Source organism: Pseudopodoces humilis, chromosome 3 (genome assembly GCF_049639895.1).
Source record: "Pseudopodoces humilis isolate 2021_Gansu_Grassland_sample_001 chromosome 3, ASM4963989v1, whole genome shotgun sequence".
Classification (NCBI taxonomy): Eukaryota; Metazoa; Chordata; class Aves; order Passeriformes; family Paridae; genus Pseudopodoces; species Pseudopodoces humilis.
Genome location: NC_142202.1, coordinates 88,056,557 through 88,072,989, shown reverse-complemented (window position 1 = coordinate 88,072,989; position 16,433 = coordinate 88,056,557). Strand labels below are relative to the sequence as shown.

The 16,433-nt window shown below is 37.1% G+C and overlaps 1 protein-coding gene across 1 annotated transcript in view; it reads right to left on the bottom strand.

The window, feature by feature from the left end:
* The window catches only part of EYS (EGF-like photoreceptor maintenance factor), a 58,779-nt gene that overhangs the window by 29,711 nt on the left and 12,635 nt on the right, over positions 1-16,433 (bottom strand). Inside the window, exons 3-5 of the mRNA XM_088052627.1 lie at positions 11,855-12,037; positions 6,508-6,674; positions 6,172-6,316 (exon numbers count right to left, since the gene is read on the bottom strand). Coding sequence (XP_087908753.1) covers positions 6,172-6,316; positions 6,508-6,674; positions 11,855-12,037 — 495 coding nt within the window. The remainder of the gene's footprint in view (positions 1-6,171; positions 6,317-6,507; positions 6,675-11,854; positions 12,038-16,433) is intronic.

Sequence of the window (16,433 nt, the reverse complement as noted above, 5' to 3'; positions counted from 1 at the left end):
ACCAGCCAACCAACCAGCCAACCAACCAGCCAACCAACCAACCAACCAACCAACCAGCCAACCAACCAACCAACCAACCAACCAACCAACCAACCAACCAACCAACCAACCAGCCAACCAACCCACCAACCAACCAACCAACCAGTCAACCAACCAACCAGCCAACCAACCAGCTAACCAAATAAAGCCCCAAAACTGAAGGAAAAAGGACAAGAAAAGACAACAAGAAATCTGCTTAATATAAAATATAATAGAAGCCAGACAGCACCAAATAATATAATTCAAGCAAGAAGTGTGGACTTGAATTTCCATAGGCTGAAAAGGACCCCCCCAGGTAGTGACTCAAATTTTTCGCTTCTCAAGTGAATGCTTCAGTCCTTGGTACATGCAGATCATGTCACACTTGGCATTTTAGGTCAATGTAGACTGCTCCTTCAGGCCTTTAGTCTCAGAAAATAATTTGTGACCTCAGAAAATATAATAAGTGACCTGGCATGGTCACAATTTTATTATCAAACTTTTATTACTTTCCAGAACAGTACAGCTGCATGCAGATGACCACTGGGAAGTGATCCAAAGATTATTCTAGGTCCCTAAATACATCAAAGAATTGTTTAGGAAAACAATAATTGTCACAGATCAAATATTTGTCAGGGAATATTGTAATAATTTATTTGTAAAGATGATCAAGTATCAGTGCATGGATCTATGCTCTGATTTTCTTTAATTTCGTAATACACTGGTATCCCAAGTGAAAGGAGGAGCTAAGCTTCAGAGTGAAGCAGAGGTGTTCCCTACTTGCTACTTCCCAGCAGCTCCTGCTTATCCTGTGAACTTTCTGGGGACTGCCCCTTTGGAGAGTCTTTGCTCTTCCTGGTGTTGTCACAGGATGGTCAGCCTTATGGGTCAGGCTGAAGCCACCACTACTTCTGGATCATGTTTATGGATCCATGTGCTTATCTCTATACTGCAAAACTGAAGATGATGACATATATTTTTTTTTTTGATCAAATCCACAAGTGACTTTTCAAATTATACCCCAGCATCCAAGTGATGTATAGTCACATTTAAAGGTAGCCTTAAGCATTTCTGATATGTCATCCAGACCTATACATAAATATATATACAATTTCAAACTAAAATTTAGGTTTTAAACCACGTTAGTTAAGCTAGTACATAAATGTATTTGAAAATGCTCAGACCTTTCTAAACCTGATTTATAAAATTTAGCTGAGATGTAGTTAATTCCCACAGTGCCTAAAATCACAAGAAGAATTGGTATTCAGCAGCGCATACCAGAGGCTCTCTGATTAATATTAGAAGCAGGGAGAGGATATTATGTGGAGATTGCACATAATGATTACACTGATTTTAAAAGTATCACTTAATATGAGTTTTTGCATGATTCACTGAAATCAGAAAAGTAGAAGACTTGCATCTGAAAGACCCAATGAATATACAATGTGATCTTTTTATAGTTACATAATTTTTTTTGTCCAAATTAAAGTAATATCTACAGCAAGATAACTATTTTAACTGCAGTTTCATGGTGTTATTGAAGGTTTTTTTGTAAGGCTATTACCATATTTCACACATTTTGTAGCATACCTGTTGAACATCAACACATACCTGTTAATTCAGAAATTCACAATAAGTAATTTAAAAATAACCTATTTTGATGATTATTTACAATCTTTGTATTAATTGCTTCTTTGCTTTTTACAGGGTTGTTTTTTTTAGGCCACCTTATGCTTGGTAAACCCTAACTAATGTTTCATCTGTTTACCAGTGGCAGATAAAGCATGTTCTGTTCTCCTGGGTCTTGCTGGAGTGCTAAGAAAAAGCAGCCCAGAGCTCTGCGTAAACAATGGAAAGCACAGTGAGTCCCCAAGGACTTTGAGGTCATCATGGAAAATAAGCAGGCATTTGTGGTGATGACCAGTTTAAGTGTACCAGCCGCAGTTTAACTGTGCCATCTAGGTTAGGAACAGTTCTTGGGCACTGGTAAACAAAGCATGTAATAGGTACAAGAGTGTTTTGGCCAAGCTTTCTAAGTTCAACTGGACCTTTTATTTAATGAGTCAGAGCAGCAATGTGAGCCTGTTGTTGCAAGCATTGTACAGCCTTCTGCAGAAGGATCAGCTGATGAATGTGCCTTCTTTCTGACCTGAATTTCCTTCGCTCTGCCAGTTCTGGGCCCCTTTTAATGAGAGACTGCCAACTATTCTGAATAATGGAGAGGTTTCCTGACACAGCCAAGTTTGCAAGAGGAACTCGAAGTTCCTGATTTTGTGAGTTAAACTTGGCGTGATTCTGACATCAGTGTTTTATGCAAGTAAACTGAAATCAGACACCAAGACTCTACACTCACAGATGGTATACTATCTTTTTGTTTGCAATCTTTTGAATTGTGACTTCTTAGACCACACCTAGGCCTTTCTAATACTGACCTTTTTTACCATCAGTTTATGTTATAGCTTTCACCCCAGTCAAGGAGAGTTCATAAATCACTAAAAAGCCACTAACAATAGATTAACTAAATTTGAGGGATTATCATAAAATATATGACTTCACTGCTCAGCTTTACTTTTTCTTTATTTTTTTCTAATATATCCTTTTCACACAAAGATTTTTTTCCCATAATTTTTTGCTAGGATCCCTTACCCACTTGTAAGCACATGGTGCTAATTTGACTAAAAAAGTACACAAAGCAGGCATTTTCAAGATGTACTAAAAATGCATCAAGAGAACTTACAGAAATAGATACACTGATAAGATATTTTCTATCTGAATGCAGTACTGAATTTACAGATTTCTTAAATCCTACCTATCCTTAAATGCTTTGTTTTTCCCCTGTTTTTCTTTGCTGTCTGTGACTAATGGGGTGTTGGGGTGTTGGTCTAAAAGATGGCCCTGACAGTGGCTACTCAGGACTTCTTGAAGCTGTGGCCCAAACACCAAGAGGGCCTGTATGAATCCTACAGCCCTGACTAAAAGCTAGTTCAGAACTCACTTTCCTTCTTTGACATCGGTGGTGCAGAAACATAATGATAAGTAGTTGTAACCCTGGCAGGCTTGTAATGTACTCCAGCTTTTTATGAACTTAAACTTTGACTGAAAGGCTGTATTTGTATCTGTTCGGAACTCAATTGTGTTCTGGGTTTACTCTATTTTTAAAAAGTGACTTCAGTACCTGCAATTTTATTTACTTTGCAAAATAATTTATGTGAAGAGGTGGCTCTTTCAGCATGAAAGAGGTTCTCCAACAGTTCAGCCTTGTGGTCAGAGTCTCTTTAGCCTGTTTACTCCACCTTCTAATAGTATTTGCTGTCAACTAACAGATTACTTCTAAAGCCATGCTTCATCCTGCTTAGGAACAGGACCACAGGAGCAATCAGTTGTTCCTCTTTCTCTGCTCCTCACTTATTTCTAGATGCAAGCCCTGGCTCTCCATCAATTGCATTGATGGCTAGAGGCTGCATCCTGCAGTCATGGTAGTACAGAGCATGAAACATCAGAACTCTCCCTCTTTTGTCCCTGACACCAGATTTCTCTCTTTCAGTCTCTTTCAGAGATGGAAGGGCTGGAAATTCAGCTGTAACTTCCAGCTTTTTCCAAATAATTTTTCCAAATAATTCTCTGTCTCATTTTGTGTAGGTGAGTCATAGTGCTGAGTTGTACAGACCTTTGAACGTGAGTCAGTTGGTTTTATACTCCCATTTCAGATTGTCCATTAATGGCCAGGCTGAGTCTTTTTGGCCACAAGACTTTCAGCTACCTAAACCTCACATTTGACTTTTGAGAGCATCTGCAGTATGCTCAGAAAACTCTCAAGGTCCCTTAATTACACTGTTATAGGAAATGAAAAAAGCTGAACATTTAAGTAAACCATCCCATTTACAAAAAAGCTCCTGTAAGCCCCTGAGGAACCTCAAATTCAGATGAAGTGCAAAGACCCTCGAAGTCCACATAAACTTGGCTGCTTCATCTGAGCTCTACCTTTACCAGTTTCTTCAGCTTCTCATAGGGATGAATGAAAATTTCTTACAGTACCATCAAACATCCTTCAGCCTTTCAAAATAGTCTCTAGGTGCTCATTCACACATTTCCTAAATTAAAAATTCCACAACTTTTGATTATTAAATGACAATTTATTAAAAACATTTGTTTTCAGTTTCCTCCTCCTCTGTGGAAATTACATGAACAAGTGCTAAACGCAGGCAGGTCAGGGAGGAAATGGTGTGAAACTGTACTTGTACAGAGTAAAAATCCTAAATTATTGCACACTGACACTGGGGACATTTAGTCTGCAGCAGTAAGGCTGGTCTCAATGTTTCTTCATCTAGTAGTGATTTCTTACAAAATACACTCTGGTATTAGAAGCAAAATTGTTTTAATAAATCATGTCTTTAAAAGGAGCCAACAGCAGGGTTCCAAAAGTCTGAGTGGTTTAATCAGCTATGTCCTAGATAAATTTATCTTGGCTGTCACTTCCAGAGTTTCTGTGAGATCCCTACAGCTGCAGATTGGCTGAAGTAAAATAGTACAAAATTTTCTTCTCTGTTAGTGGTATTGCAGTTCCCACACTGGAAAAAAATCTATGGAGGTTTATTTCTGATTCTGAAGATCCTGAGAACTGAAACTGGGGAGATTTCTGAGCTAGAAGAACAAATCAGATGCTGATTATGTAAGAAAACATTGGAGGAAATTGGTCATAGGAAAGTGTAGATTCCTTGAAAATCACTATGCTCTGGAGAGCAGAGACAAGCTGCTGCTGGGAACAGGAGCATGGGATTAATTAGAAAATATAATAGACTTAAAACTGTAAATGATAGGGACAAAGAGAAAAATGTTTATGTGTTTATATGTTTATATTTCCCAAAATTTTTCATAAATACTTATTTTTAAAGAGTGTGAAAAATCAGTAAAAAGTATGGTAACTAAAAGTGCATTAATATTGGGGTTTTTAAAAGATTATTCATAGTGGATTTGTAGAAATTTGGTCATTACAATACATTTGGAACATAAGGAACCTGGAAAATTCAGAATATTTGTGTTTAAAGTAAAGCACTGGAGATTGCTGTTGGTAATCCTTAACATTAGCATATCTAGAAAAAAAGCCAAAACTACTTCACAGATATTGACCCTATTAAAAAAGTCACACAGCCATTATGTTTTATGATATGCCAATTTGCAAGATGCTAAGAGGCTATGAAAGCTATAACTATACAATCCATACTTCCTGAACAGACAGACAGATGAGTGAGACATTCTGAGTGAGAAGTTGACTATACAATATGAAATTGAATTTGAGGAAATTTCAGTGTAAGAACAAAAAGTGAGGTAATGGCTGGAAATAAAGCAGTTACATGGTCTTAATGGAAATGCAATGTTTTAGTGTATGAAAGTGAGTTTTACTGCTATGCCTGCATTTCATAACATACCTCAATTTCATAATTGAGAGCTCAAACTGTATTTTACTATTGCAAAATATTTTCTTTTCATTTGAAAGGCTTTCCAGTTCTTAAAATGAATTGAAATTTTACCTTTCAAATATCAAGAACATTGTTTCTTCGGAGTAAAAAACAAAAATTAAGTTCTATGAACAAGTCCTTTGCTTCATTGTTGATCTGGTAGTAGTTGAAAACAGATTAATAAAGTTTCAGTATCAGTTTTGAAGAAAAAATTACTATCTGCTAGATAAATATTTGCAAAAGGCATTAGCTAAATCCTGTCTCGAGACCTAGATGATAATAACAGGAAAAAAAAAATCAAATTACTTTCAGAAAGAAGTTCTCAGCATGAAAGCTATTACCCAAACTAGCACTGCCAGTCACAGTGGAAGAAGAATATAAATTACTTCAGAGAAAGGGAGTCCTTTTGAAATGATACTGTAGAACAGGGACACATAAGAAGAGATTACATGACAAACATTCCAGTGGCAAACTTCCATCTTAGCAGAAAGAGAAAACATTAAAATTATTTAGCAAAACTTCTCTTTGCATCATGTTTCTTAGTTATCATAGTGAAGTAATGAAAAAGCCACAGGAAATTCAGCCAGGAGATGGTGTGGTTTTTTTCCTGATAAGACAGAGGTTGTTTCAGTTGCCTATGAAAGAAATACAATATGATGTATGTATTACAAGGAATTGAAAATGGTGTGATCTTTACCTTGAAAGCCATTCTTGAATCTGGGTCCCTTTGGTAGGAGTTCTGGAGTATACTCACGATAGCCTCCTAAATAAAACTGACTGAAGACGTTGAGTCCAACCAGCCTTCCAGGAGAAGTGACAGTTTTATTCTTCTGATCATCCACCTTTCAATGAAACATTAATACTTGTTACAACAAAGAGATTTGCCTTTATTTAGGAACTCCTAGTGAAGAAAATCTTCCCAGATTTATAGGGAAACACAAAAAAATATTAAATTTTCCATGTAAAATGTGGAAAAACACAGAAAACACTTTCATCTAAAATCTATCCTTCTATCAGAATTACATTTTTTTACCTTCAGCCAGCCTTTCTGGAGATTTCTGCCAAGATGGATGACATGAACACTGAGTGTCAGATCAAGTGGTTTGCTAATGATTGTTGCTGTGCCAGAACCTAGATTGTAGCTATATACCACTCTCCCATTACGGAGGCCTAACTCCAAGAAATCATCTCCATTCAGACCTGAAAAGAGCAAAAAAGGATAACTACATATCCCAGGATTTAGTGAACACCAGTGTGTAAAATATACTCCAAATCCACTGAGAAATTAGCAGTTTAGCAAAATTTTAGCCAGGAAGCTTATGAGTTTACTGTATATTTCTAATATTCTCTGTTTAACTTGTAAGATTATTTCCAGTATTCTTGTGGATTTAAAAGAGAAACTGCAGAGATTTTAAAGGTCTATAGGATTTTTGATGGAAGATTTTTTCATACTACAGTTAAATGAGTGATATCCACAAAACCTGTCAATCTTGATGGATTTAGCAGTCATTGCTGTTCCTTCCCCCTGGAACATGAATAAATTTTCCATTTCCTCTACAATCTAAAAAAACCAAAACGCTGAAATTTCAAGTTGCATATGAGACTAGGCCCCGACTTAATCCTGTTCCAGGATGCTTTCAGCTTTCATTATAGGTACCTCAAGAGCCTCAGAATAAAACCAGAGGGCACCTGCTGCTCTGAGGCAAGGGGAGTAACAGGGACATGGCTCTCAAGAAGCTCTAGCAGCTTCTATCAAACTCCTTCAGCTGCCCTTGACTCAATAGCACCTGGAGACTTTATTGCACTGCCCCTGATATAAAGACAGCTCTAGGATGTTCATTTCTGGAATTTCTTTGGTCAGCCAAGCGCTTTAATTCATTAAGCCTTCTTAACTTTCAGGTTAGAACTGATTGATTTGCCAGTTTGCAGTAAATAATTTAATTTCTTTACATTTAGGCCTGCATGTATAAGCGTTGTTTGTGTTTTTAGTGACTATAGTGTAAAATCTCATTTGAAGGATTTTAAGTCTGACATAAAGCCCAGGAGTAAGAGTTAAATTCCTGGGCCTATTCCTGGTCATCCGAATAAACACATTTTTACACTGACATCTTTAAAGAACATTCAATCTCTCTTCTCATGCAGGTGAGAGAGGAACCACCATTGTTTGGAGAAAACCTGATCAACTTGTTTCTTTTTATCAACCCCAACCTTTCTTTGTGTATGGTAAAAGAACCAGGATACAAACAATGGTGAAAGTGAAGAATGTTCTCATTTGTGCCTTAGGATGTCCTGAATTGAAATTCAAAACCATCCACTTATTTTTTACAACTCTTCTGTGAATTCAAGCGATTCAGTGCTCAATTTCATGCCCGTACACTGCATTTTATTTTATATTTTCTTCTATTTTCATAAGGCTGTCTTGTTTTATATTGGTTTCAGGGAAGGTCTCTTCCTATTTGTTCCTCCAGTGTCACATGATGGCCCTCATTTCAAATGCGTGTTTTGATGGCCCTGTCTCAAATGCATGGGAAATTTTCTTCGTTTGCAAAAGATAAAGTAGGCTTTTCCCCAGGAAACAATGCTGCTTATATTGTCCTCCCACTGAAGCTCTGCACACAGCTGCTTCACTGCCAAAACTGCCATGTTCCCCGTATCTCATATTCTGGAAATGAATCAGCGGTATACTGTGCCTTTTCTATACAAAAGTTTCTTTTCCTATAGAGTTACTATTCTGATGCAATAGGAATCTATAGAAAAAGAAAAGTTAATCCTTATTCCCAAGAATGTAAATCCACTGCCTCTGTAGAAAGTGTGCAGCTACATTCAGTTGTATAGAACACAAACACTATTCATTTTTTATTGCAATGATTTTTTAATGGTTTATTCATAACTGAATGGAATCCCCTTGCTTTCTCTTACATTGGCACATTACCAGTGAAGGACTTCCAAACTGAAAGCAACAATTCTTTTTAAAAAACCTTTACTAAAGTTTCTATTTTCAGCAGTTTCTATAATGTACCTATGTTATTTGGAAAAACTAGGGGAAACACATTAAAGACAAACTGTTATTTAAAAGGGTTTCTGATTTTTAAAGTTGCTTTTTCAGAATTAAAGTGTATTAAAGAAGTGCAACAGTGTCAGCACTGTACAAAATTGTACAAAATTGACTTGATAGTGAAGATAATCATAGAATCATAGATTGCTGAAAGGTTGGAAGGAACCCTAGAGATTATCTAGTCCCAACACCCACTGCCATAGGCAGGGATGACATCGACTAGATCAAACTGCTCAAGGTCTTATCCAGCCTAGCCTTGGACTCTGTCAGGACTGGGGCAGAATAAAATCATGTTAATAGTCTGAATAAATGAGACAGCTTTTAACTTTAGCTATGTATTGGGACAGAATTTCATGATAACTCACAAGAGGTTAGCTATGGGCAGAGACAGCGCTGGGGGGAATCAGGTGGGGTCCTGCAAGAGAATATTAACTACAAGAAATGGGATGAAATGGAGAAAGGGGAAAATGCAAATTAAGTATTAAAAAATACTTCCTTACTGGAAGATCACTGGCAGTGAAAACCTCACAGTTGTCCTGTTGAGAGCGCTATTGTTCAATGCTCAGTAAATTGTTAACACAAGAGCATCTATGTGAAGTAAGTGACATTCATTTGGTAAGAAACTGCTTTCTGATAATTAAAATGTGGGGTGCTCAGTCTCCCCAGCCATTTAAAGCCATTAAAGGAGAAAATTGCAAACTACCAACAGAATTTGCCATCACCTCACTGTTCTGTGTTTGCTGAGTCTTGCCCTTGGCAGGTGCGCTGTTGCCCACCCATGTTTTGACATGGGGATGCAGAAATGCCTGACTGCTGTACCACAGTGTTCACACACACTCACAAATGATATGCAAAGTAATAAAGAGCCAGGTTTCTGCCTGGCAACTGCCCAGACTGCTAGTATTCTCACTAATAAAAAATTACACCAGTAAGACTTTATTTTAAAACTCAGTTCAGCCAAATACAATTCCAAGACTTACATTCTACAATGAGTTCTAACAGTACAGGGTACACCCTGCAGGCAGGCCTTTTGGAGACAAATTTTAGTTCAATGTGTCTCCTATATTTAAGCAAATTTTTTTTTGTGTTATCTTTTGATTATTTTAACTGAAAAAGAATCAGATTATTTCATACTATTGATGTTTTACATTTCATATTTGCATTTACACCATCATGAATAAAGACAGTGATTTAATTGGTATAATTTTTGTTTGGTTACATTTTCTAAAATTGGAAATGTTTCAAATAGGTGTTTGAAACTCAGTTCCCAAGGCTGTAGAAACATGTCTGAATGTAGTGGTTCATTCTTGTCGTTAAAAAGAATGTTCTAATGATTTCATTGTGTTCATATTACAATAGAGCTTCTTATAAAATTTAAATGATGCAGACTTTGTCTTTTGAATGCTGTTTTCTGAATGATTAGATGGAAAGGTTTTAGGTAATTTCAACTCCGTGCACCGTTTCTGCTCAGCTACTCAAAAAAAGAAAGACAATTTTTGTCCATCCACAGAAATTAATAATTAGTGAGTGAAAGGAAAAGCTGCCTGCAAGTGAATGGCAATTTAACAATTTTATTCACAAGAATAAAATGTGGCATGATGAGATTTCTACCTGGATGTAGTTAAAATAATGTGAATGTAGTTCAGTTAGCAGGATCAACCAGGTTTGACCATGTCTTGCTGAAGTTTGGGAAAAACTTAGCAAATTCTGATTTCCACACAGATAGGAGCAGAGCTAAGTTTCGAGTTTAAATCCATTCAGAGTGGTTAATACCAATTTGTGTTAGGCTAATTTGGGTAATCAAGCCAATAGATTAAGTACTAGGGTCTCACAGCACACTAAAGTGGAGTTTATCGGCTGAGCTACATGAGCCAAATTTGACAGGATCTTTGCAAATGAAAAGTAGCAGACTTAATTATATCACAGATAAACTGCTGAGCTGTTCTACACTAATGTTTTAGTTTGCATTGCAATACACTAACAATCTGACTCCTGGGAAGTCTGCCACTGGGAGAAAGGGGAAGAAGCCTCACAGGGTATAGAAATTTAAGTAAAGAAATTTAATAGAAAGGAAGACCTTTCTATTAGAAAGAAAATATCAAATGTATTAACATAGCAAATGAGGGATCCCCTATATTCTACCCATGTGATATACTGCAATTGTTTTGTTTGATGTATATGTAATTGCATAATGCCTCCCCAAAATTGATTTTTAATAATGTATTTTGGGAGCTCAGTATCTTAAAACAGCAAATAGTAATTTTTCCCCTCCTTCATCCTTCTGAAGCATTAATTTTCTGATACTGTTCAGCATAAGTATAGGGTTCCTGTAGGTCAAGGGTCATTCTGCAAAACTCATGTGATGTTTCAGATATGGTAAAACATCTACTGCAGTAGTAGAGACTTGTATTAGCATACCTAAATCACTCTCCTACTGTGCTGGGTTTAGACACATCACCCAACCTCCCTCCTAGCCTTCAACAATCCCATAGGACAGCTCCAAACCCAAAAAGTTAGATCATGCTCCAATTGCAGAATCAATTAAGAGAAAAATAATTTTTATTAGATATAAATATCTTATTTATAACCTATTACATAGACATACATAGATACTTCTATGAAGTATCTATGACTTCTTTATGTCTGCATCAAATTATATAAATTTTTTCTCAGCTTAGTAATTAGTATTATGGCTTCTGTTTAGAGTAATGCTGAGATGGACAGAACACAAGTACTATTACCCATGCCATGGTGATGCCAGGCAGCCTGCCACAGAGGGGTGCTGTGGAGAAATACCTTAAGTATTGTTAAAATCTTAGTACAAATACTCTAAGTAGATCCACATAACCTGCTTCTCAGCTGTGTTAATCAGACCAAGTTGAAAGCTTTGCTACAGACTGTATCTCAATTTTCTTGTAGCTAGCTTGGGTTGGTTTTCATTGAGAGATCTCAGGGTTGAGGTTCTCCTATTATATGCAAACAACACAGAGTTCAATGATCCATAATGAAATTGATGTTAAAAACTGAAAAAAGGGAACCTTGACCTTCTAGTTTCCATTTATTGTGTTCAGAAATATACTACCTCAGATTAACTGTTGACTTTAATTCTGGAAGCAATTATATTTCTCCTTAATAAATAGAAACATTTATACAACATGACTGATTACTCCGTCTTTACAAAACAATACAGTTTTGAAGAGATTATTTTCCCATTAATGACATTATATCTTAAATAGAATCTGGAAAGACCTGTGCATATTTTTATCCTACTTGTCCAATAAGTATTTGAAAGCTTGTAAGGATAAGTGATACAGATAAAGCTTACCTTGGCCCTTCTGTCCAGTGAAAAAAATCAGGTTATCTTGTAAAGCTGAGTGGTGGTTTGCCAACTGAAATTTCAAGTGAAATTCATAGTAGAAGGTGATATTTGGGATTGTAGAATAAGCTAGGAATGAGGTATAGCCAAAGACATCTGTGCCACTGAAACTTGGTTGAGTAATATTTATAGCTGGATTAAGAAAGAATAAATTCAGTGTTAGAGCAAAATGTTCAACATATGTATTTACAAGTTCTATTTCCTAGTCTGGTTTAGAACTTAAAAGCTTATAAATAAAACTAATAATTTGATATTTTGTAGTATTTTACACTCATGCATATATAGTTTGGCTTTCCTCTGAGGACAAATATCTTTATTTTTCAGCTTTTGTAAATAGGCATATTTTAAAAATGAATTATTGGCAACTACTGCCATCTCCTGGATTCTAGGTAACATTGCTACAAATAAAAGTACACTAATATTTCCTCAAGACTCACACAAAAGAACATACAGAAAGAAATTTTCCTGTTAAAAGAAATGCCATCTCTGACAGGCATTTGAGTGAAAGTGAGTACAAGGTTAGAGAATAATAATTCTTCACAAGTAGAAGAAATAAGAAAGAGAAGCATCATAAAAGTATGAATTTGCAACACAGTGAATATAATACATGAATTACAAATAAAATCAAGTTTATACATGTCTGTACAGAAAATAGAGTGCTGGTGCTAGGTACCCACATGGCCCCTAGGGCTGGCACTCAGTAGCCAGAGTGCTGTAGCCAGTTCCTGGAGCTGATGCTCAGAGATAACATAATGCTTGTATTGACAATATGGTTCAGTGAAAACAGGAGAAACAGGAATGACAGCCTAATCCTGAAATACTGGATATGGGACTAGATTTAAAAGATTCGAGCAGTTACCTCCAGCCTGGGCACCAAACATGACTAGATACAGCTTTATTAATGAAGGCAGTATGAGGGGTTGGGGGAGGAAGGAATACAAACCAGATGGGGGAATGATGGTAAAGATTTATAATACTCCTCAAGTAAATCTATATTAGCCTAAGTACTTCTGAGCACCTAAATGCTTACAGGGTGGGAGAAATAATAACATGTAATTGTGAAAATGTCATCACCACCTCTAGAGTGTGGAATCTGCTTCTAAATTTGCAGCCTGGGAAACCTGCCATATTGGCACTGATGTGGCAGACATTGCCTTGGTACCTCCATCTGAGAAAAGGTGCAGACACGGGCATGGCAAACCTTTTCTAGCACAGGCTTGGGAGTTTTCAGCAGTACAGAGTGTGCTGTCCCATTTATTAAGCACTACTCCACACACGTGGCACATTATGCCTTACTCTTGATCTTAAATGGGAGCCAGGAAATTTCCATATGAAATGGTGGTTTTGTCCTAATTAGAAGGACACTGGAAATGAGTCTGACTGAACACAACCTCAAGCCTCAGACCTCTGTGAGTCATGGACTACATTGGAGGAAAAATGCAACTCCTCCATGTTTAAATAATGTTAGTTTAAATCCTCCCATTCTGCCTTAGATAACTTGAACATGACTGATTTTTGTTAACTCAGGAAAATATGACACACAGACAGATCCTTTGATGCAAAGTATTTTTCCTTTTTTTTCTTTCTTTTTTCCCCTTTTAGTTTGTGTCTTTTCATTTATTTAATAAACAACAAAATATTTAAGAGACAAGAAGATTTTAAAATAAAGGAATCCTTTATATTTCTTTTCTTCTCCTGCTTCAATTTATAATGAGAAAAAAAAAATTTCTCATGGACCTTCACAGAACCAGGTAATTTGGTTAGCTGGCAGAGATCACAGAAGAGTTTATTCCTGACAAGTTATTCCCAACAAGGAATGACTCTTTATCCCCAGGATGAGATATGCCATTGTCTCAGCTGGCTCTTTGGAGCATTCTAAGTGTGGAGTTATTTTCTTGCCTTTCTACTTGCTCCCTCCAGTGTTACACATCAAGCTGGATTAAAGATTGACAAAGGGCTTCCAACGCAAGAAAGCCACAGACCTGTTGGAACAAGTCCAGCAGAGGTCACTTAGTTGATCACACGACTGTCACACCTCTCCTATGAAGACGTGGGAGAGTCTGAGAAGAGACAGCTCTGGAGACACCTTGTAGCAGCCTTCCAGTACATAAAGAGGGCTTACAGGAAAGCTGGAGAGGGACTTTTCACAAGGGCATGTAAGGACAAAAGGGAGTGGCCTTAAGATGAAGTGGGTTAGTTTAGATTAGATATTAGGAAGAAATTTTTTACTGTGAAGTTGTTGAGGCCCTGCAACAGGTTGACCAGAGAGGCTATGGATTCCTCAGGCTGGATGGGGCTCTGAGTAACCTGGTCTAGTGGAAGGTGCCCCTGCCCATGGCAGGAGGCTGGAACAGAATGACCTTTAAGGTCCCTTTCAAGCCAAAGCATTCTATAATTCTATGATTCTATGATCTGAAGCAGAGATGTCTGTGTAGCAGCTGACCACCTAATGTTGCACTTTACGTCAGTAGAAAAACCAAGCAAATTTAGGAGATGTTTTCATATAAAACACCTTCCTTATACAGGACAAGTGAAGAGTATTTTAAAATTCTTATTTCACCCCACCAAGTAAAAAGGTAGCATTGGGTTGTAAGTCAGAGTAAAGTATTTCAGACTTCTAAAGATAGGTGGGCTGAAGTCTTTCTGCTCTGTATCTTGACTCCCCTTCTCATTCTGCATGTTCTTTGTCCCTCGTCTTCATTGCCATAAAAGCTAAAATGTTGTGAAAGTCTGAACTCATTCTCTGTGAAATCTAGGAAGCACTTTTTTTCCTGATTTTAAAGACTAGTAACCCCAGGACACTTGGAAACTAAATAATATGCACAAAATTGAGCACAGTCTGGAGAGTATGGAAGAACAGAAGACTGATCTCTGAACTCCATATCAGAACACAGCAAACTAAACATTCTTTGCTCCTGGATATCTGAGCACAGCCATTCTCAAAACATCTGACAAGAACCAATTTTCCTGAGTACTGTCCATCTTTGACTACTTGAGCATCTCCTCTCAGCTCTTTATAATATTTTCATCCAGTTTTAACTGTGCATTTTCTTGGGACAATGAAGTACATTCCATAATTTATCAGCATTATAGGGGCTTAAGACGTCTCTGCCTTCCTTAGGTTCCACAGGTGGCAATGGACAGCACCATCCAATAGGTTTTGTGATTAACAACTTATCCAAGGATAGCAACACAGTCGGTGATATAATTACCCAAGTAAAAATAAGACTAATCCAGTAAAAATCCAGTACATCACTAACAGTGGGCTAAACTTACTATCTGGGAAAACAAAGACTTACATAACAATAGCTTATCAGGAGGCCAGCAGGAAGCAGGGCACATTCCACCACAGGAGCAATTCAGACCCACAAACATATGTAGGAAATTTCAAATTCTCTGGTTGGACTGCCTTTATTTACTGTTGACTTGCAAAGTTATCTGCACTTGTTGACCAGCTGCCATATCCCTGCCCTGCTTCCCTCCAGGCTGGTCCTTCCCTGTGCATACATGGTGTTTGGATCCAAAGAGCACCATATGGAGCTATACATCCATCAGGCATGTAATCCTCAAGGGGAATAACACTTTTTAAGGCAATAGGAGTCCCATGGGCACTTCTAAAGGAAACCATTATACACTATTTTGGTTTACTTATTCCCAGTTTTCTCCACTGTACTGAAGAAGTTTCTCACACCCGGTAAAAGTCAGATACGGTATCTAATTAACCACCCTATCCTTAGCAGGTAGGCACATGCAGGAAGTGTTTGCAAATAGTCCTCCCTATGCTGGTCTCTGGAGAGCAAAATGCCATTAGAAATGTTAATTAGTACTGAGTCAAAAGCTTATATTTCTGGCTAACTCAATCTATCTAGCTTGACAGCTATTCCATATTTTATCTGTCTCTGAACTTCCACTTATAGATTTTAAACCACATTTTTAATTATGTTTCTTCTCTACACCAAGTATTGTTTGTCAAGAGATCTTTATCCAATCACATAAAAAAGTGAAAGGTCATCAGTAAATGTGCATCAGTGTTTGAGATTCATCTCATGCCATGACCACCATTAGTTCGATTTTAATGCAGACTAGTTTGCCATACTCGTGCATATTTTTAATTTAGATATTGAAAAAAAAAAGTGTAATAACCCAGTATGAAAAATACAGTGTTTGGCAAAATTGTGTGAAACTAATTACTCTCTGCCTTTTCATTATACAGCTATGGAGACAAGACTTAATAATCTTTTCCTTGAAATTTTGTCCTTCTAAACAGTATTTGTAAAATGTTTGAGGCAGGTTTAATTAGCAGAGGGCACAGCTAACCTCATTGGGTTGTTTTTCTTTTCCAGTCTGGACATCATCTAAACTGATTTCTACTCTTGCTCTTTCAGTACGCAGTCTGAAGTGGTAAAGAACTGAGATGTGTCCCAACATCTTTGATTATGAGCCTTCCTCACACACTCCAAATTAACACTGTGACTAAAATACACATTGCTCTGACAAAGTACTGAAGTCTTTTATCAACTTTTTGTCC